The sequence below is a fragment of the Pseudochaenichthys georgianus genome, chromosome 20 (genome assembly GCF_902827115.2).
Source record: "Pseudochaenichthys georgianus chromosome 20, fPseGeo1.2, whole genome shotgun sequence".
Lineage (NCBI taxonomy): Eukaryota > Metazoa > Chordata > Actinopteri > Perciformes > Channichthyidae > Pseudochaenichthys > Pseudochaenichthys georgianus.
The window spans coordinates 230,819-252,827 of record NC_047522.1 but is presented as its reverse complement, the minus strand read 5'-3'; the positions used below and the strand labels follow the sequence as shown (position 1 = coordinate 252,827).

At 41.7% G+C, this 22,009-nt stretch overlaps 1 protein-coding gene and 1 pseudogene across 2 annotated transcripts in view; one reads left to right on the top strand and one right to left on the bottom strand.

Moving 5' to 3' along the window:
- LOC117465966 (alpha-1,3-mannosyl-glycoprotein 4-beta-N-acetylglucosaminyltransferase C-like) overlaps positions 1-4,542 on the top strand; it is a 48,998-nt gene extending 44,456 nt beyond the window's left edge. For both annotated transcript variants that reach the window (XM_034109091.2, XM_034109092.2), the window contains exons 2-4: positions 173-306; positions 2,058-2,205; positions 2,706-4,542. In XM_034109091.2, coding sequence (XP_033964982.1) covers positions 187-306; positions 2,058-2,205; positions 2,706-3,871 — 1,434 coding nt within the window. In that variant the 5' untranslated portion in view covers positions 173-186 and the 3' untranslated portion in view covers positions 3,872-4,542. The remainder of the gene's footprint in view (positions 1-172; positions 307-2,057; positions 2,206-2,705) is intronic.
- LOC117466004 (inactive pancreatic lipase-related protein 1-like) overlaps positions 1-16,300 on the bottom strand; it is a 197,437-nt pseudogene extending 181,137 nt beyond the window's left edge.
- Positions 16,301-22,009: the final 5,709 nt, after the last annotated feature.

Below are 22,009 nucleotides of genomic sequence, written 5' to 3'. Positions count from 1 at the left end.
GACACAGTTGAAATCTTAGCAGTGCAGCTTCTTCATAACGTTGGAAACATATTCTGACATGAGAAACAGAACAGCTTCAAACTAACGTTGCCTTTTAGTCAGTGACTGTGTTACTGTTGAGTTATAACTCTTTTAATGAGCAGCTTTCCTGTTCATCTCTGATGTCCTGCAGAGATCTTGAGGCTCATGTGGAAGTCCGTGGAGAAGATGAGGTGCTTCAGGAAACGCTCCATGTTCCCCTTCCTCGGCTTCCTCATCACCTTCCTCCTCTTCTTCAACCTCTACATGGACGATGGATACGTGCTGGTGAGATTCATCCGCATTTTCTTTATGCTTATTGTACCATTTTTCATTCCGTCATTCGAGGTATTTCTTTTCTCAAGCCACTTTATATTCTACTACATTACATTTAAGACTGTTTTCACATTTTCACATTTCCAATAATGTTGAGTTAGACTGTTGTTTAAACCAGTTAAACCCCACGGGGGCAAAACGCAACATCTTGCAAGAAACAGCGTCTGAGGGTTTCTTAATATTTAACAAACTCTGAATGTGTCATACCCAGTTAACGGGAAGCAACTCAGCTTTCAGACAATATTAACCATTTTTAGCAAAACGAAACAAAGGGGTAATATCAAAGGCTCTGAATTAGCCCTGAGCGGAAAAAAGCTAACGCACTTAGCACAGAACTCACGGTAAAATACCCTTATTACGTATCGGATTTGCACAAACAAGATATCAGTTAGCAAGCTGAGATTCCACAGATTCCAGAAATATAAGTATCATCACTGACCGATCAGAACTCGCGATGAAACGACAACAAACAACAATAACAACATTTGCTTTACGGAGCAAAAACAGCTAAAAACGTCTTACCTTTGTTGTTTTCTGATCAAAATGTGTGTTCAGTGGCATTAAAGCAATAAAAACGCTGCTGAAGGTTAATCCATAGGTTACTCCAATGTCTCTGTGTCACTGTGAAATGATTACTGATAATCCATCATTCCATTTTTATGTCAATAACGGAGATTTCATATTAGCTGCTACGAGAGTAATAATAATAATAATCCTTATATTTATTATAGCGCTTTATCAAAGACTCTCAAAGCGCTTTACAAATACACATTACATATACAGATCCTACATGTAATGGTCATCTAGTGTATGACAGCTTCCGGTTCCGGGGCATTCTGGCTGCTCATCACTCGTTCACCAACGGGTAATGTTTAGATGGATTTTAGGAACCTCCCCTCGATTCTATTGGCTCTAACGGCTCAAAAGAGGTGTCAATCATCAAAATCGACGAGGGGGGCCGGAGATATGGAAAATCCACCCAAATGACCCCAGAAGTGTTTTTTCTTTTGCTAAATCTCTCTAAAAAGGTCAAATGTCACTTGTTTTGCATCAATCTTGACACAGGGTACTTATTATATGTTATAGTTTGGATTCCTAAGGCTTTTAGTCTACCATCCCATCATTCAAGGGTGGTTTTCACTATAAGTAATGTTTTTTTTACTATGTTCAATCTGAATTTACTTTAAAATTAAAAAAATCTATATTGATTCTGACTTTTCTACATCCCGCTCACAGGTTTATCCTTGCTTTGAGAAAAAAAGATTATTAATGTACTTCCTTTAGAAGTGAAGATATAGTCATTTGTTCTGGGAATGTCGTTTTCGAGCCTGAGACCTGGAAACAGGCTCTGGGGTTCACAGGTTAACAAAACTGACTAAACCATCATGTGATCAAAGTTCATCAACAGCCCAGAATGAGACATCGACCTTAGTTAATAGTGTGTAGACTTAAATACTTTCATACCTTACTGAATACTTTGATCATTCATATATAGATAACCCTGTGACCTTAAGAAGGCTTTGTTTTTCTCCCATGGTGAATCAAGAACAAAGAAAAGTCTTGATACATTTAAATAATTGGGGTGTTGCTTTTTAAAACTCTCACACAACTCATGCAGTAGAATAATAATCAATCATCAACGCACAAATTCAAGGTGGCACCGGGTGAAACAAACTATATTTGACTTGTCATTTGTTTTTCAGGAGGCAGAGAAGAGACAGCTGGGAGACACGCTGATGCATCCTGGGAACTCAGAGAGATACGTGCACACCTTCAGGGATCTGTCCAACTTCTCCGGGACCATCAACGTGACGTATCGCTACCTCGCAGGAATCCCTCTGCCTCGCAAAAGTCAGTATTTCTACCGCAGATATACTACTCTGTCTGATGTAGGGCTCTGTAGCTCTGAAAACGGTTGTGTTCCTTTTGCCGATATGTTCCCAATTAACTTAAAATACACAATACTCGTTATTTGATAAGCATTTAATTAACTCAAAAGTGTCCAAAAATAGGCTACCATGGGATTAGTTTATATAGATTAATATCACCATCATTCAAAAGTGAAACAAAAGCACGACACAAGGTACAACAACAGAAAGACAAACTTTGAAAAAAGGACACTTTAGAGAAATATAAAACGAGCACATGAAGACAGATTAAGACATATCTGAAAGAAAACATATGGTAATAAAAGATAAAACAGATGAGTTGTACATGGGGGATTCAAATCAAATCGATGTTCAATTGTCAAAAAAAATTGAACTATGATCTGAGATTTTTGCCGTATCGCCAGCTTCACCTTTTGTTCACGTTTCAAAATGAAGTAACTAAAGTAATGTTGATCTTCACAGAGTATCTCACCATCGGTTTGTCGTCTGTAAAGAGGAAAAAGGGAAACTACCTCCTGGAGACGATCAAATCCATCTTCGATCAGTCCAGCTACGAGGAGCTGAAAGAGATCGTGGTGGTGGTCCACCTGGCAGACTTTGACCTGGCCTGGTGTGAGAACCTGGTGCAGGAGATCACCAGGAAGTTTGCTCACCACATCATAGCGGGACGCCTGCTGGTGATCCAGGCCCCGGAGGAGTACTACCCCTCTCTGGACGGGCTGAAGAGGAACTACAACGACCCGGAGGACCGCGTCCGGTTCCGCTCCAAGCAGAACGTGGACTACGCCTTCCTCCTCAACTTCTGCACCAACCTGTCTCACTTCTACATGATGCTGGAGGACGACGTGCGCTGCTCCAGGAACTTCCTGACGGGGCTGAAGAAGGTGATCACCTCCAGAGAAGGGTCCTACTGGGTGATGCTGGAGTTCTCCAAGCTGGGCTACATCGGGAAGCTGTACCACTCCAGAGACCTGCCCCGCCTGGCTCACTTCCTGCTCATGTTCTACCAGGAGATGCCCTGCGACTGGCTGCTCATCCACTTCAGGGGTCTGCTGGCCCAGAAGGACGTGATCCGCTTCAAGCCCTCGCTGTTCCAGCACATGGGCTACTACTCCTCCTACAAGGGAGCGGAGAACAAGCTGAAGGACGACGACTTCGAGGAAGACTCCATAGACATTCCTGACAACCCTCCTGCCAGCCTTTACACGAACATCAACGTCTTTGAGAACTATGACGCCACCAAGGCTTACAGCACTGTGGACGAGTACTTCTGGGGGAAGCCACCGTGCACGGGGGATTTCTTTCTTATAATCTTTAACAAATCGACTAAAATCAGCAGGATTAAGATAGTGACGGGCACCGAGGACAGACAGCAGGACGTCCTTCACCACGGAGCGCTGGAGGTGGGACAGAAGTCTGTGGACACTAAGCAGGGCCGGCAGTGCACGTCCTACATCACGTTGGGGGAGTTTAAAGGCGGCAGCATCGAGGTCACCAACGTGGATCATAAGATCGGCTTCGACATCGAGTGTGTGCGGCTCGTTGTCACCGCCAGTCAGAAAGAGTGGCTCATCATCAGGACTATCAGCTTATGGACCACGCAGCCTGTGAGCCAGTTCATCAATTAACAGAGGGATGTTATCATCTGTAATGTACAGGATCCATTTGGGAGTTCATTTTGGACTACTTCTGGGAAATTACGTTTATGTTTCAAAGCAATCCATATTTTCTTGGGTTGTTCAGAGATCTGCTGTTTCGCTGCGTTTCCACCACCTGGTACGACTCGCCTTACCTCACAGTTACGTATCTTCCTCAGCAGAAACAAAACACTTTCTGAATCATTTAAACAAAAGGGGCGGGACATCTCTAAGCAGTTGACCAATCACAATAGAGCCGACCAGCTAACCAATCAGAGCAGACTGGGCTCTGGTTTCAGACAGAGGGTGAAAAGAGGTGCTGCAGCACTCTTTAAAGTAGAGACACTACATACTGATATACATCTGAACATCAGCAGGAGAGGACTCTTTAAAGTAGAGACACTACATACTGATATACACCTGAACATCAGCAGGAGAGGACTCTTTAAAGTAGAGACACTACATACTGATATACACCTGAATATCAGAAGGAGAGGACTCTTTAAAGTAGAGACACTACATACTGATATACACCTGAACATCAGCAGGAGAGGACTCTTTAAAGTAGAGACACTACATACTGATATACACCTGAATATCAGAAGGAGAGGACTCTTTAAAGTAGAGACACTACATACTGATATACACCTGAACATCAGCAGGAGAGGACTCTTTAAAGTAGAGACACTACATACTGATATACACCTGAATATCAGCAGGAGAGGACTCTTTAAAGTAGAGACACTACATACTGATATACACCTGAACATCAGCAGGAGAGGACTCTTTAAAGTAGAGACACTACATACTGATATACACCTGAACATCAGCAGGAGAGGACTCTTTAAAGTAGAGACACTACATACTGATATACACCTGAACACCAGCAGGAGAGGACTCTTTAAAGTAGAGACACTACATACTGATATACACCTGAACATCAGCAGGAGAGGACTCTTTAAAGTAGAGACACTACATACTGATATACACCTGAATATCAGCAGGAGAGGACTCTTTAAAGTAGAGACACTGCATACTGATATACACCTGAACATCAGCAGGAGAGGACTCTTTAAAGTAGAGACACTACATACTGATATACACCTGAACATCAGCAGGAGAGGACTCTTTAAAGTAGAGACACTACATACTGATATACACCTGAGCATCAGCAGGAGAGGACTCTTTAAAGTAGAGACACTGCATACTGATATGAACCTAGAATGAGCAGAATGTGTCCTCTTTAAATCTTGGTTCAGTAAAAGAAAAACAACAACGGCTTTTGATGGTAGTTTGCCATTTAAAGTGCGAAGTTTGTGAAGACGTCCTGTGACCCGCCCGTAAAAATTGCCCAACTGGCGCATACCGTACTTCACATCTCTAACATGAAACTTTGGGGTATTGAACGATGGAGCGTCCATGTGGTGGAAACGCAGCACATTATGTTTTCTAGGGCTGTACCCGAATGTGATGTTTTTAATGCAAAGCTTTTATTGAGGTGTTTGACAGAAGCTCCAAATGTCTGTTGGCAATACTGTGTAGCAACACCCTGAAAATATTATGGAAAACAGAATTATTTGATTTTGTTATGCTGTATAAATGTAAATGATGTCGCAGTGAGATCGCTGCACCTTTAAAACAGGAAGGTGTTTCTCTTTTGTGTGCTGAGTCTTTTGAAGAGGGAGAGTGTGAATTATGTTTTAAAGGCTTTACGCCAGTTAATAGGATTGAATACTTTAATCAGATAAACACATGTTGTTAATTTGGGAAATGATCTATCTTTTTGCAATAACTCAAAACATTGTGGAGTTATTACAAAGATCACTGCAGTCAGAAAGAAACACATCTCCCACTGAAATGTGTGAATGATATATTAATAGTATAGCCGTGTCTTTATCTGCAACTGTGCAGAAATACCTGGTTAGGACAGAATGAATTGTCATTTGCTTCTTCAAATTATTTGGTACAGCCCTATAGAGAGGCGAAGTCCCGCCCATCTACTTCCGACCCATGGGACCTTATTTCGGAAAAATTATGTATTGAAGTCAATGGGGAGAGAAAGATTATCTCTCGAATTGTGCCACGAATTACAGTTTGTCGTAAAACTGTTGAAATATAAGACTATGAAAAATACGCAACTAGAAAGACTACAAATCCCAGAATCCCGGTCCCGCATGCTGGCTCTCACGGAACCGACTAACTCCCCTTGTGTGTATGCACAGCTCTCAACGCGCCCAGACTTGGAGTGATTTTCGCCTCTTTTAATACTTTTCGCCTCATTCTGAAAGAAAGAAGTGAAATGTAAAATTATGTTTTAAATTGACAAACATCATATGTGTAACTCGTGGCACAATTCAAACGGGATCAAAGATAATCTTTCTCTCTCCATTGACTTCAATACATACTTTTTCAGAAATAAGGTCCCGTGGAGCTCCCCCGGAAAGGGAGGGACTTCGCCTCTATTGTTTTAATGTATTAAATAATCTGTACAGTATGGAGCCTTTATACAAATGTACATTTTCCTAAATCTGTATATAAAACTGTTCTTACATGGCTGCTTTCTTTATTTGTCAATTAGCACAAGGAAAAGCACATAATGCAGTTGTGTGTCTTTGCATCTCACCACACACACGTCAGGGCTGGGTCTGTCATAATAAAACCCGCTGGAGCACATGTGGGGGATTTGGTTCCTTGCTCAGAGGCTCGTTGGCGGTCCCTCTGAGGCAAACCCTCTCCAGCTCTCCACACTGCATACTGGGTCTTTATGTGGAAATTGAACCTTCAAATCGTTGCACGTGACTCAGGGTGTCCGCGGGGTCTTAGAAAGCATTCAAAGTTGATAAATCAATTTAGCGAACATTAAGGCTGAGAGGGCAATGAGGTCTTAAATGTATGGATAGGGTCTTAAAAGTTATTACATTTGACTTCAGGATTCCTGTATATATAGCATGTGTAATATATATATATATATATATATAATATAGGGTATATATATAATATATATAGTAAATGTGCTGTTTTCTTACTTTTTTATAACCTGGTTACAGATGTTTCAAATCATCAGAATTGTGTAATGCCGTGTTTCACTTTGATTATCAGGACATTTTTACTGCGGTCAAGCCAGCCTCCACTTGGGAAAACACAGTCAAGCCAGCCCGCACGTGATATTGGGGTGCGCGAATATTAGAAGCATTACGGTAAAATCCCAGCGCTTACTCGGTCAATAACAAAAGCACCTATAAAAACAAACCAAACATATTAAATTAAGAAATATGTACTATATAATGTGATCAATAATTATTTAAAACAAACTACGTATAACTACCACGAGTAAATGTAAAATGTAAGGAGTTTCAAAATAAAAGTCCTTTGAAATCTCATATTGAAATCTCATATATGAGCTATCAGCCCTGTGTTTAGATAAGAACAGTGTTGGGCAAGTTACTTCCAAAATGTAATATATTACATATTACTTATTACTCTCTTTTGAAAGTAATAAATTACATTACAAAATTACTGTCTCTGAAATGTAATGAGTTACACTACATTAGTTACTTTTCTAGTTACTTTCACCAAAATAACCGCAAAAGAATGGCTGGGTATTTTAAATGCTAAAATGTAGTTTAGTGCAGCTCATTATACATCCAATGAAGGGCAATGTGGTATAGCATAACAACTGTGGAGGCCCTTAAGGCTACTAACAACTTGTATTACACGGGTTAGTTGAATACTCGATTCTGATTGTAAATTCTTAACATGTGACACGTTGTTAATACAGTCGTACAGACCACTATCAAGGACTATAATGAAGGTTGCTAAGGAGGATCAAGAAAGAGAAAGGAAAAGAGGTTAAAAGACGGAGCGCTGGACGTCAGATAAATCACCAGAAGAAGGCAGACAGGAAGTAAACACTAACAGGACACGGAATGGTCTCTGTATTTTGTTTAGTATATGGCCGTGTACAGGCCCGGTTCCAGAACAAAATGACTCAGGGTGTAGTAGGTTTACATGAGCAATAGTGTCCGGCAACAGCAATGAAAAATAGCATTGATGGTCCCCAATGAACAGATTATGGCATTTGTTATGTTTTGAAACCAAGCAAGTGAGAACATTTCAAGTGAGTTAAAAGTGCAATCCTGAAATATTTCATATAGTCCAAAGTGGACTGTGGCAAAGAAAAGCACGAAAGCTTCAAAACTGTACTGATAAAACAAATGAGAACAGTTTGTTAATCAAGGCAAATATTATTTGAACCAGCTCATGGTTTGAAATGGCAAACATTGAAAAGCAAAAGTATTATTAAAACCATGTAGCCTACTAAATCATCACTTTGGTCCCATCATATACTCTGGGAAGAGAATGTTTACTGTGCTTGAAAACTGGATCACATCATCATGTGAGGTTGACTTTGTGACCTGGAGATCATTTCAGCTGCAACATTAGCTTGTTGATAAACTTGGGATATGGGATCTTTTTGTAGCCATTCGTGGTGAAGGCATCTGTGCTATTGTATGCATTATTTTTGACCCAACATTTCTACAGGCATGGCAGAATATGGCACTATTTTCACATATTCTAGCCCTTGTCTATTTGTATACCACGAGCTGCAAAATGACCACCTAACCCCACTGTACAGGCGGGTACTTGTTTAGATATACCTGGGCAGGCTCTGTTTTGCCGTGGTATTCTGGCACCTGCGGGCCGCAGAGAGGCGGCGTAGTTTCGGGCAACGAAGAGTGCTGCTCCGGGGTTGAGGGCGGCGAGTCAGGCGGGAGTAAGCTAGTGTCCACAACGGAGGGTAACGTCATGTCCCCATCTGACCTGTTGCTGCAGTCTGCAGTAGATGCAGTGTTGCTGGCGTTTAGTGATGTTTGCTTTAACCATTTTCGTATAAATGATTATCCACAGATGTGTGTCACTGCTGTGGAAGCACTTTGGAAATGATGCACGCGCAGCGGAGCAGGTCACGCGCACCTGACACAATTTGTTGTTAGTATTTTTCGCTCCGTTCTCTTTTTTGAATAGAGGGTGCATAACATTCAACTGCCCCGAAGATCCCGGCGCGAAGCCTGAAGAGTAAACACCAGGTTTACTAATCTACCCGCACAATTTGTCTGGTGTCGGAATGTCTCGCTATGTTAGTACATTGTTAAAAAACAAAGCACCATTTAATTTCGGGTTAAAATGTGTTGTAACTGCGTTACTGAGCATTGTAACGGGTAATATATTACCCACATTTCATTAGTAATGCGTTACATTACTTCGTTACAGCAAAAAGTAATATATTACTGTGACTGCGTTACTTTTGTAACGCGTTACACCCAACACTGGATAAGAATAAAACGAAATATCTCCCTGATGCAAGACTCATCTCACTGCAGGGTGATAGAAGGACAGCCCATCTACTCACCCAGAAAAAATCAGGACATTCTGATGTGGAGTTTCAAAATAAAAAACCTTTGAAATCCCATATATGAGCTATCAGCCCTGTGTTTAGATAAGAATAAAACGAAATCTCTCCCTGATGCAAGACTCATCTCACTGCAGGGTGATAGAAGGACACCCCATCTACTCACCCAGAAAACATCAGGACATTCTGATGTGGAGTTTCAAAATAAAAGACCTTTGAAATCCCATATATGAGCTATCAGCCCTGTGTTTAGATAAGAATAAAACGAAATCTCTCCCTGATGCAAGACTCATCTCACTGCAGGGTGATAGAAGGACAGCCCATCTACTCACCCAGAAGAAATCAGGACATTCTGATGTGGAGTTTCAAAATAAAAGACCTTTGAAATCCCATATATGAGCTATCAGCCCTGTGTTTAGATAAGAATAAAACGAAATCTCTCCCTGATGCAAGACTCATCTCACTGCAGGGTGATAGAAGGACAGCCCATCTACTCACCCAGAAAAAATCAGGACATTCTGATGTGGAGTTTCAAAATAAAAGACCTTTGAAATCCCATATAATAGGATCAGCCTCGACTCAGGATCCCGGCGTAGATATAGACACAAAAAAAAGAGAAATTTGGGGGAGGCTGGGTTAATCAGAACATGAGAATACACAGGTGCAGGCAGAAAGAAGGAAGAAGCAATGCGTCCCCCGACAGTCTTAGCCTATAGAAGCTCAGATGTATTCTATTTCTTTTTTTTCTTCTATTTAAAGATTATTTTGATTCTGTACAATGAGTCCATGCTGCTGTGACAACCCAATTTCCCAACTTGGGATGAATAAAGTATCCTTCCATCCATCCATCCATCCATTTTGAAACTCAACATCAGAATGTCCTGATTTTCTCTGGGTGAGTATATGGGGTGTCCTTCTATCACCCTGCAGTGAGATGAGTCTTGCATCAGGGAGAGATTTCGTTTTATTCTTATCTAAACACAGGGCTGATAGCTCATATATGGGATTTCAAAGGTCTTTTATTTTGAAACTCCACATCAGAATGTCCTGATTTTTTCTGGGTGAGTAGATGGGCTGTCCTTCTATCACCCTGCAGTGAGATGAGTCTTGCATCAGGGAGAGATTTCGTTTTATTCTTATCTAAACACAGGGCTGATAGCTCATATATGGGATTTCAAAGGTCTTTTATTTTGAAACTCCACATCAGAATGTCCTGATTTTTTCTGGGTGAGTATATGGGCTGTCCTTCTATCACCCTGCAGTGAGATGAGTCTTGCATCAGGGAGAGATTTCGTTTTATTCTTATCTAAACACAGGGCTGATAGCTCATATATGGGATTTCAAAGGTATTTTATTTTGAAACTCCACATCAGAATGTCCTGATTTTTTCTGGGTGAGTAGATGGGCTGTCCTTCTATCACCCTGCAGTGATATGAGTCTTGCATCAGGGAGAGATTTCGTTTTATTCTTATCTAAACACAGGGCTGATAGCTCATATATGGGATTTCAAAGGTCTTTTATTTTGAAACTCCACATCAGAATGTCCTGATTTTTTCTGGGTGAGTAGATGGGCTGTCCTTCTATCACCCTGCAGTGAGATGAGTCTTGCACCAGGGAGAGATTTCGTTTTATTCTTATCTAAACACAGGGCTGATAGCTCATATATGGGATTTCAAAGGTCTTTTATTTTAAAACTCCACATCAGAATGTCCTGATTTTTTCTGGGTGAGTAGATGGGCTGTCCTTCTATCACCCTGCAGTGAGATGAGTCTTGCATCAGGGAGAGATTTCGTTTTATTCTTATCTAAACACAGGGCTGATAGCTCATATATGAGATTTCAATATGAGATTTCAAAGGACTTTTATTTTGAAAATCCTTACATTTTACATTTACTCGTGGTAGTTATACGTAGTTTGTTTTAAATAATTATTGATCACATTATATAGTACATATTTCTTAATTTAATATGTTTGGTTTGTTTTTATAGGTGCTTTTGTTATTGACCGAGTAAGCGCTGGGATTTTACCGTAATGCTTCTAATATTCGCACACCCCAATATCACGTGCGGGCTGGCTTGACTGTGTTTTCCCAAGTGGAGGCTGGCTTGACCGCAGTCCGGAGGGGGAGTCGCGATCTATGTAAACAACAGATGGTGCAATCCTGGACACATTACAGTGAAGGACCGTATGTGCAGCCCGGACATTGAACTGCTGGCTGTAAGTATTCGTCCCTATTACCTGCCAAGAGAGTATTCCCATGTCATTATGATCGGTGTTTACATTCCTCCCACGGCGGATGCGGCGCGGGCTGCTGACGTCATCAACTCCGCGACTGCAAGACTTCAGACTCTGCATCCCAATGCCTTCATAGCAATATCTGGGGATTTCAACCATGTCAATCTTAAGAAATCTCTTCCCACCTTTAAACAGTATGTTGATTGCAAAACGAGGGAAAATAAAACATTAGACTTACTGTATGCTCATGTCAAGGAGGCATACAGCTCAATAGCACTTCCCCCCTTAGGCAGATCAGACCATAACCTGGTGCACTTAAAACCCCTTTATAAACCAGCAGTCCAGCGGCAACCTGTGACTGCCACTACTGTACGGACGTGGTCACCGGACGCTGTGGTGACTTTACAGGGATGTTTTGAGGTGACTGACTGGGATGTCCTCTGTGATGCACATGGGGAGGATATAGACGGACTCACAGACTGCATCACCGACTATATTCATTTTTGCACGGACAATATAATCCCCGCCAGAACAATTAAGTGTTTTTCCAATAATAAACCCTGGGTGACCAAGGACATCAAGGCGTCACTTAACAGGAAAAAAGCTGCTTTCAGGAGTGGTGACAAGGAAGAGATGAAGAAGGCACAGTTACAACTGAAGAAGGAAATACAAACGGGCAAGGAGTGCTACAGGAGGAAGCTGGAGAGTAAACTGGCCCAAAACAACACCAGGGAAGTGTGGCGTGGGATGAGAACCATCACTGGGTATGGAAACAAGACCGACCAGGTGATGGGAGGAGACCGACAGGAGGCCAATGACTTAAACCTGTTTTTCAACAGGTTTGATGATGAGGTTACCACCCCTCCCTCCTCCAGCTCCTCCTCCTCCTCCTCCTCCTCCACCTGTGACTCACCCCCTGTGATCCCCAAGGAGCCTTTCCTCCCATCTCATCCATCTCATCCCTCTTGCCCCCCCCCCCCCCCCCCCGACCAGGGCTCTCTCTCTCAGCCCCACTGTGCCCCCACTCACCATCACTGCAGAGGACGTGAGGGGAGAGTTCAGCCGTCTACACTCAAGGAAGGCTGCTGGGCCTGACGGCCTCAGCCCCAGTCTGCTGAAAGGATGTGCTACTCAGCTGTGTGCAGTTTTTCGGCACATTTTCAACCTGAGCCTGGACATGATGGCCGTCCCTGCCCTGTGGAAGACAACATGCCTGGTTCCTGTGCCGAAGAAGATTCATCCACGCACACACAGTGACTACAGACCGGTGGCTTTGACATCACATGCCATGAAGTCGCTGGAGAGGCTGGTCCTTAAACACCTGCGTACAGTGGTCGCACCATCACTAGACCCCCTGCAGTTTGCATATCAGCCTCGTATTGGAGTGGAGGACGCCATCATCTTTCTGCTGCACAGAATACACACACACCTTGAGAAGGCAGGCAGCACTGTGAGAGTCATGTTCTTTGACTTTTCCAGTGCTTTCAATACCATCAGACCTGCCCTGCTCAGCAGGAAGCTACTGGACATGCAGGTGGATGCTCCACTGGTGAGCTGGATAACCAACTATCTCACCGCTCGGCCACAGTACGTGAAGCTGCAGAACAACATCTCTGACATTATATTGAGCAGCACGGGGCACGGTCCTCTCTCCCTTCCTGTTCACAGTCTATACATCAGACTTCAGACACTGCTCACAGTCCTGCCATCTGCAGAAGTTCTCAGATGACTCTGCCATTGTGGGCTGTATCATCGGAGACCAGGAAGCTGAGTACAGGAGTGTGGTGGACAGTTTTGTGGAGTGGTGCGGTCAGAACCATCTGCAGCTCAACGTCACAAAAACCAAGGAGCTAGTGGTTGACTTCAGGAAGCGGAGTACCGCCCCAAGCCCAATTACCATCATGGGCATGGATGTGGACATTGTGGACAGCTACAAGTTCCTGGGTGTCCACATAGACAATACACTGGACTGGAGTAAAAACACTGACGCCCTATATAAGAAGGGCCAGAGTCGCCTGTATTTCCTCAGGAGACTCAGGTCCTTCAACGTCTGCAGCACTATGTTGCAGATGTTTTATGACTCGGTGGTCTCCAGTGTGATCTTCTTTGCTGTGGTGTGTTGGGGCAGCGGGGTGAAGACAGCTGATGCCAACAGACTCAACAAGCTCATCAGGAGAGCAGGCTCTGTCCTGGGAGTGGACCAGGAGTCGTTGGCAGTGGTGTCGGAGAGGAGAATGCTGAGGAAACTCCTCGGCATTCTGGACAATGGGTCTCACCCCCTGCATGCCACGCTGGTTTCCTACCGGAGCACTTTCAGCCACAGACTGAGACCACCGATAACCACCACACAGCGCCACAGGAGGTCTTTCCTCCCAGTGGCCATCAAACTCTTTAACTCTTCACCCCTAAGTAAAGGGCACTGAGAACTTCCACACCAACACTATGTGCAATATATCAATATAATTACCATCATTGCAATTACACTCGCTGCTATACATAACTATGTGCAATATTATATTATATTATATTATTATTATTATTAGTATTAGTATTATTATTAATAACGCTATGATAATGTGCAATTACGTAACTGCCACTACGTTTTAATTGTTGCACTACTAACTACTGAAAACTACTGAATACTGCTAATAATGATTGCATTGATTGTGTGACCATCTATGTTTCATGTTGTCGGTGGATGTTTGATTGCTCTTTTTCTGCTGTGTTACTGTTACTCTGGCACAACAATTTCCTTCGGGATGAATAAAGTCTTATCTTATCTTATCTTATCTAACGGGGTGAATGAGGGTGAATTAACAGTCTATTATGGGTGTAATGAGTACAGGTGTTATAATTGTTTAAAATTGGTATAATAAAGGTGTAATAATGTTGTACTATGTGTTGTTTTAATGTGTACTATGGCTGTTAAGATAAGATAAGACTTTATTCATCCCGAAGGAAATTGTTGTGCCAGAGTAACACAATACAATAAACACAGCAGCAACACTGTACACTAAAAGTGCAGCAAAAAGAGCAATTAAACATCACGGACAACATGACACGTAGAAATGTTGTCTGTGGATGTTTAATTGCTCTTAGCAATTAATACATTTGCAAATATTAATTAAGGTGCAGTCCAGGATGTGTATAACCTTGGTTAGGAGTAAACCAAGCCCTGTCATCTGTAGAATATGTTTACTGTTCCTCTGTTCCTTTCAGAAGGATTGGGCACAGTTAGTGAGGGGCTCTCTGGGGTTACCTTGAGGAAGGTGATCATGGAGGCCACCTGGGCGGACACCACCCTGGCGTTGTTGGCAGCCTGCACGTACTGAGTCCTCACGCCTTTCTTCCACTCCACAGCAACGCAGTTCACATTCTCCCAGGTCAGCATGGCCTGGAGACAGCAGCAGCAGAGGTGTGTGAGCATCAGGTAAACAAAAGCAGAGGAATACTAAGTGAGTTAAAGTAGTTTCAATAGAAAGTTAAATCGTATGATTTGATAGTGACCGGGAACTAATGGGAAATGTAGGGAATACTTTACATGTATTTATTCCCTTCATTTACAAACACCCTGAAGGCCTCACGAGAGCAGGTGAGTTAAAATAGAGCTGCCGGCTCTGAAGGCCTTTGGTTTTAATAGACACACTCCATAAGTTTGGAATCTGCTGCCACACACTGTGATTGGGTCGTCTGTCTGTCTGAGAGGACCACACATGTGAGAATGGGCTCTCATGTTTTCGCTCATGGAAAATCCTCTTTAGAATTCAAAGTAAGTTGGTATGAAGGGTTTATTTGGTACATCAAGAACAACCTGGTTCAACCAGACTCACAATGTTAGGGCAAAGGAGACAAATATCCCTCTGAGAAACAGTTCAAAGGAATAAAAGAAATAATTCACGTCACTTGGAAACGTATGAAAGAGGATTTCAGTGTCAAGTGCAAATGATGACTAACAAGCTGGAATACTCTTGATATGGAGAGCATGCTCACCTTACACATCTCCTGGGGCCAGTCCTCGTCTCCTTCCTTCAGATACCCAGGAATGATGAAGCGGGTCTTCCTCGTCCCGCTGTAGTTTAACACCTGGTTGCTTTCATTAGCCTTTATCTCCTGACAGTTTCAAAAGAAAAGCAAAGGTAAACTAATTGAAAGATGTATCTAGCTTTATTCTTCATTAACACAATACTCACTTGCCCAATATTAAAGTATCCATATAGATCCCTTAAATCCACAGGAAGTGGACGGTCCACAGCAATATTTTGAAAAAAACTACTGATTGAAGTTGATGTGAAGCTTGAGAATGTAACCCACTTTAATCGTCTAACGATATCATCCCAATAATGTGTTTTTCCATCCATCACTGATGTTGACATCATTATAGGAGAGGATATATTGGCTGCCAGTTTAGAGGAGAGGAGACATTTTAGCCCTGGTTAACCATTTTAATGTTCATGTGGGCATGGTGAAATTGTTATCTATCTCAAACTAATGGCAACCCTCTGTATTGATTCACTGATCCACAGGATACACAGATAGTGTGTACCATATGCTGTTCCGATGAGGAAAAAGAGCAGACTCCACATGTGTGCCATCTGTGGACATGAGGGGTTTTAGTTGTTAGATAAAGGAACAGAGTGATGAACAGGCTGATGTTGTGGACTTACCTTGAGTCCAGACCAGAACGCTCTGAGCCCACTGGTCAGCTCTTTATATACTGCAGCCAGCTGGCGATGTGCCACGCAGCAGTGGGAAACACACAGGTGAGGCACACACATGTAGAGGTGAGGAACAGGTCAGCAGTTACATGTAATCTTCGTGCTCTGAACTGTTCCAATGCAGATTGGACTGGAACATGTCTGTTCTATATCGCCTGTTAAACCTGTTAAACCTGAAGTATCATCATCAGCATATAAACATTACAGACAGTACAACACACGATTATACAGTTAACGCTGAAAGCCTTTGTTGTCATTGTAGAAAAATATACAACAAGATTTTGGATTGCAACCCTGTCCCAGTGCGCAGTAACGAATACAGACAAACATCTAAAACATTTCATTTATTGTAATCGTTTATTTGGTAGGGACATTGCATATTAATGAACACTTAAAACAATAAATGTGCCAAGCGTAAATATGCCAGATTTAGCTTTGAGCTACGTTCCATCCGCAGTCCCTCACATAACACATGTCAGAAAAGGAAATGTACTAACATAGCAAAAACAAATTGACTATTGAGAGTGGGATCCCGGATCTCAGTTGGGAGGCTATTCCAGAACGAGCTGCCTTTAATGGAGAGGACATTTTGTCCAAAAGTGGTCCGTCTGCGGTGGACCACACAGTCTCCTCTGGTTCCTGACCGAGTGCAGCATCCAGTGTGCTTTCTGTGGATGAAGTCCCCTAAGGGAGGGGGGGGGGGGGGGGGCAGTATATGTAAACATTTACAACACATTGTTTTAAGGTAAAGAAAATATAAGATATATTGATATTTTATATTTTCGTTCTGTTTTTTTTCTATTTTGAGATGTTTCAATTTATTTATTTATTTTTTATATATTTATTTTCCTTTTTCTTAAACAACACATACAGTTTCAGTGACAAAAAATGGCAGGTTGTCCATTTTTTGTTAACCCCCCCACCCCCCTACAGAATAAGACGAGATGAATTGTACAAAAATATTTTTGAAATAATAAACAGATGGTTGAAAACACAGCACACATACAAATAAAATATATGACAAGGTCGAGATGCATGTTAATCATGGTTGACTACAGAGAATCTGTGTTCTAATTCAGTTTTTATTTTTTTTATATATATAAATCAGTTAGGGAAGAGTCGGCAGTTTCAAACTTTCCATGTACGTTAAAAATGGTTGCCAGGTCCTATAGAATTTACAAGTGGAGCCACCCAAAGTACACTTTATTTTCTCCATGTGAAACATCACAAGTTCTGTCACCCACTGGACATGAGTGGGAGACGCCTCCTGCTTCCACCTCATAAGTATAAGTCGCCTCGCAATTAGGGAAGCAAAAGCAACAGCGTTTGAATAATGTCTGGAAAGGACAATGTCGTCCGGGACGACTCCAAAAATTGCAGTAAGAGGAGAAGGGTTACATTTTACTTTAAAGATCTTAGAAAACGTATCAAATATGGATGTCCAATAATTATGAAGATTTGGACATGTCCAGAAAGTATGGATGAGGGACCCTGTTACTGACTTACATCTGTTGCATAAGGGATCCACCCCATGATACATCTTTGCTAGTTTTTCCTTTGATAAATGAAGGCGGTGTAATACCTTGAACTGGAGAAGGCCATGTCTGGCACAAATTGAGGAAGAGTGAACTCTCATCTGTTATTTCAAATGCTAGATCATCTTCCCACTGAGATCTGATTGTCGAAAGAGAGGGAGAATGCAGGGAGGAAAGTACATTATACAACACCCTAATTACTCCTCTGTTCTGCACATTTATTTCAAGAATTCTGTCTAAGGTTGTTTCCGCTGGTTTATTTGGACACTGCGGGTATTTGCTACGTGTGAAATTTCGAATTTGGAAATATCTGAAAAGATCGCCGGGTGGAATACAAAATGTTTCCGTCAACTGACTAAATGAGGCAAATACCTTGTTTATATGCAGATCTTCAAAACTACGTATTCCCCCATTATTCCAGATCTTAACAGCAGAATCCATCACAGAGGGTGGGAACATAAGGTTCGAGTAAATCGGTGATCGTATAGACATCGTATGTAATCCAAACCGTTTCCTACACTGTACCCAGATTCTAAGAGAATGATATACTAATGGATTACTCTTGTAGGTACACAATTCCAATGGAAGAGCTGATCCAAGCAAAGCCAGCAACGAAGTTCTACCGCAGTAGGCCGATTCAATAAGAATCCAAGCTGGTGTCTCTGTAGAAGTTGGAATACATTGAAACAGATATAAGAAATTAGGTAGGGTGTTCATTTTTACTACATTAATGCATCCAATTAGCGATAATGGGAGATTGCCCCATCTCTGAAAATCTTTCTTAGTACGTTCAAGAAGGGGGGTAACATTTTCCTCAAATAACTTTCTATACAGATTGGTAACCTTGATGCCCAGATACGTCATGTGATCAGTTTTTACCTTAAATTGAAATGTTTCAAATGAAATTCCTCTGGCTTTAGACTTTATGGCGAGGAGTTTACTTTTGTTTACATTTAATTTATAACCTGAGATACTACCAAAATCCTGAAAGATTGCAAGTGCATGGGGAAGAGAGCTTATCGGGTCAGAAATGTAGAGTAAAAGATCATCGCCGTATAATGACACTTTGTGCTCCTTGCTTGCCCGTTGGATTCCTTTAACTCTGTTGTCAGTTCGTAGTTTAAATGCTAATGGGACAATGCATATTGCGAATAGAAGTGGAGATAAGGGGCATCCTTGGGGGGCGTCCCACGATTGAGAGGGAAATACTGGGAGTGCGTGGCATTTGTCCTAACCCGAGCCATGGGTGAGTTATATAGGAGTTTTATCCATGAAATAAAATTCTGGCCCAGTCCAAATGTATCGAGGGTGTAATATAAGTAATCCCATTCCACCCGGTCAAATGCTTTTTCAGCATCTAGCGATAAGGCTATCTCAGGTAGTGGGGACGATGGGGTATACGTAATATTAAAATTAAAGCCTACGTAAATTGAAAAAGCCCTTCACAAATCCTGTTTGGTCTGAAGAGATAATCGAGGGCAGATACTGTTCAAGTCTGAGAGCAAGTGTTTTTGACAATATTTTCAAATCAACATTTAAGAGCGATATTGGGCGGTAGGAGGAACATTCTAGTGGGTCTTTATTTGGTTTCAAAAGAAGTGAGATTGTTGCTTGCTCAAGTGTAGGGGGGAGACATTTTGAGTTAAAGCATTCTATATACATTTCACTAAATGCTTTGAAAAATTCAACGGAAATCCCATCTGGAGATTTTCCACTTTGCATTGACTTGATGGCCATTTTAATTTCTTCCAGGGTAATTTGATTTCCTAGTTTACCTTTACGATGCGAGTCCATGGTCGGAACTGGCAATTTATCAAAAAATGTGTCCAATAGCAAACGAGTCAGATTTATAAAGGTTAGAATAGAAGTATTGAAAACTCTCATTTATCTTGTCTGGCTCTTTTGTAATATCTCCAAATTGTGTTTTGATTTCAGGGATTATATGTGTAGATTCCGATTTACGTAGCTGGTGGGCTAACAATTTGGAGGCTTTTTCCCCATGCTCATACCATAATCGTCAAGCAGCATTTTTTCAGATTGTTCAGTTGAAAGTAGATTAAATTCTGTTTGTAAATTAAGCCTTTGCTTGTAAAGATCTGGAGAAGGAGTGGCTGAGTGTTGATGATCTAATTTCATTATGGCATCAGTTAATTCAATTAAACGTTTTTGTTTTTTAGTAAACGAACAGTAAGAAATTATATGGCCCCTTAAGAACGCCTTTAAACTTTCCCAGATGGTACTATAAGTAACATCAGTAGTTATATTTGTTTTGAGAAAAATATCTATCTGCTTCGAAATGTACTGAACAAATCCCTCATCAGATAGCGAGCGTTAAACCTCCATGAATAAACTGAGTTTTGATTTGGGAAACTGAGCTGTAAAACCAGAGGACTATGATCAGATATCACAATACTATGATATGTGCATGCTTTGACATTAGATAATAGCTTTTTGTCAACAAAAAATAATCAATACGCGAATACGTTTGATGCACTGGAGAAAAAAAGGAGTATTGCCTAGTCGATGGAAAAAGAAATCGCCAAGCGTCAACAACCCCATAGGTATCCAAATATGACTGTACAACTAGAGAGGACTTTGGGACTGGTGAGGCTCTCGTGGAGGAACGGTCTAATGCAGGATTCATAATCGTATTCAAGTCACCCCCCAGTATTAATTGGTGAGTATCAATACAAGGTAATGAGTGAAGAAATGTTCGGAAAAAATCACTATCGTCACAATTGGGGGCGTACACACATTAGCTAAAATTAGAGGGGTGTTAAATAATGAGCCCACCACAACGACATAACGGCCACTTGGATCAGCGGTTACATCAGAGACCACAAACGGAGTTGATTTATGAACAAGAATCGCAGTACCCCTAACTTTATTATTACATTTAGAATGACACATTCCAATCTCTTAATTTTAGGATGATCTTGAATTTTGAGGTGTGTTTCTTGGAGAAACGCAATGTTCACTTTGAGTTGTGAGAGATGGGAGAATACATTCCAGCTGATAAGATTAATATTGCATCCACCCTTTCTTAAAGTTGAGGAAGTAGGAACTGCCATCAACATTTACCGGAGGGGGAAATATGAAGAATGACGTGGTACTTTTGGTGATACATTTTAATTAGTATTGCAACTATAGTCAACCTTAATACAACAAACAGAGACCAAGTAAAAACAGACAAACAAGTAAAAACATCAACCCCACCCATGATCCTCAGTATCATCCTCTCTAGAGAAAGGACACAAGACTCCCAAAGCTTCCTAGCTTTCCCTGAGATCACAATACACACTCCTAACCTCAAACACTGTCCCTTTATTAATAATGTGTTTGAACTATAATCCTTAGGCTACACCCATGACTATATTCATGCAATACACAAGAAAACGGAGAAAACAAAAACATCAGCAAATGTAGGTGAAAATAACAATACAAATAAAAAGGACACCTTTAAATCACAGCCATACCTTGCGATTACAGTGTAAAACAACTGTGGACTTGCAACGTGTACCCGGACCACCCGCTGAACACAAGCGAGCACACTACAGCGAGACCTGCCCTTTAACCCTGTGACGTCGGTTTGTTGACAAAAGGAGCTTTAGCAAAAGAGCTAACAGATAACCCGGCAACCAGTTCCACAATTATGCCCTATATAACACCAAATAACTGCATTTTAGAACATGGGTGAAATCAAAAGCGTACCTCACTTTAAAGAATACAAATAAAAATGTACCCCGGTAATTAAATCCAGTCCAATGAATGGAAATAATTTATGCAACAACTAAACGTTAATGCGGGTCGCTGCTTTACAACGATTCCAATAAGTAAACAGACTCACGTCGGGCCTAGGCTTCAGCTGAATCAAACAGAGGACCGTTAATAAGGTCTTTGAAATAATTAGTGAGTAGTTTTGACTCGGCTTCTTTTTTCCTCTCTCTCCAACTCACATTCAGGCTGGTCGGAACTTGGCCATGACAAAATCCTTTGCCACTTGCGGGTTTTCAAACATCTGCCCGTCAAAGGAGATCCGAAGACGAGCTGGATACAGGAGACCGTACCAGACACCCTCTTCTTTACGCAGGAGTTCTTTCACTTCGCTGAATGCCGCTCTGCGTCTGCTCAGGTCGGCGCTGTAGTCTGGGAAGATGAGGATCTGTTTTCCTTGGAACTCCAGCCGTCCCTTCTGCCTGGCCAGGCGCTGAATCCGCTCCTTCTCCTGAAAGTA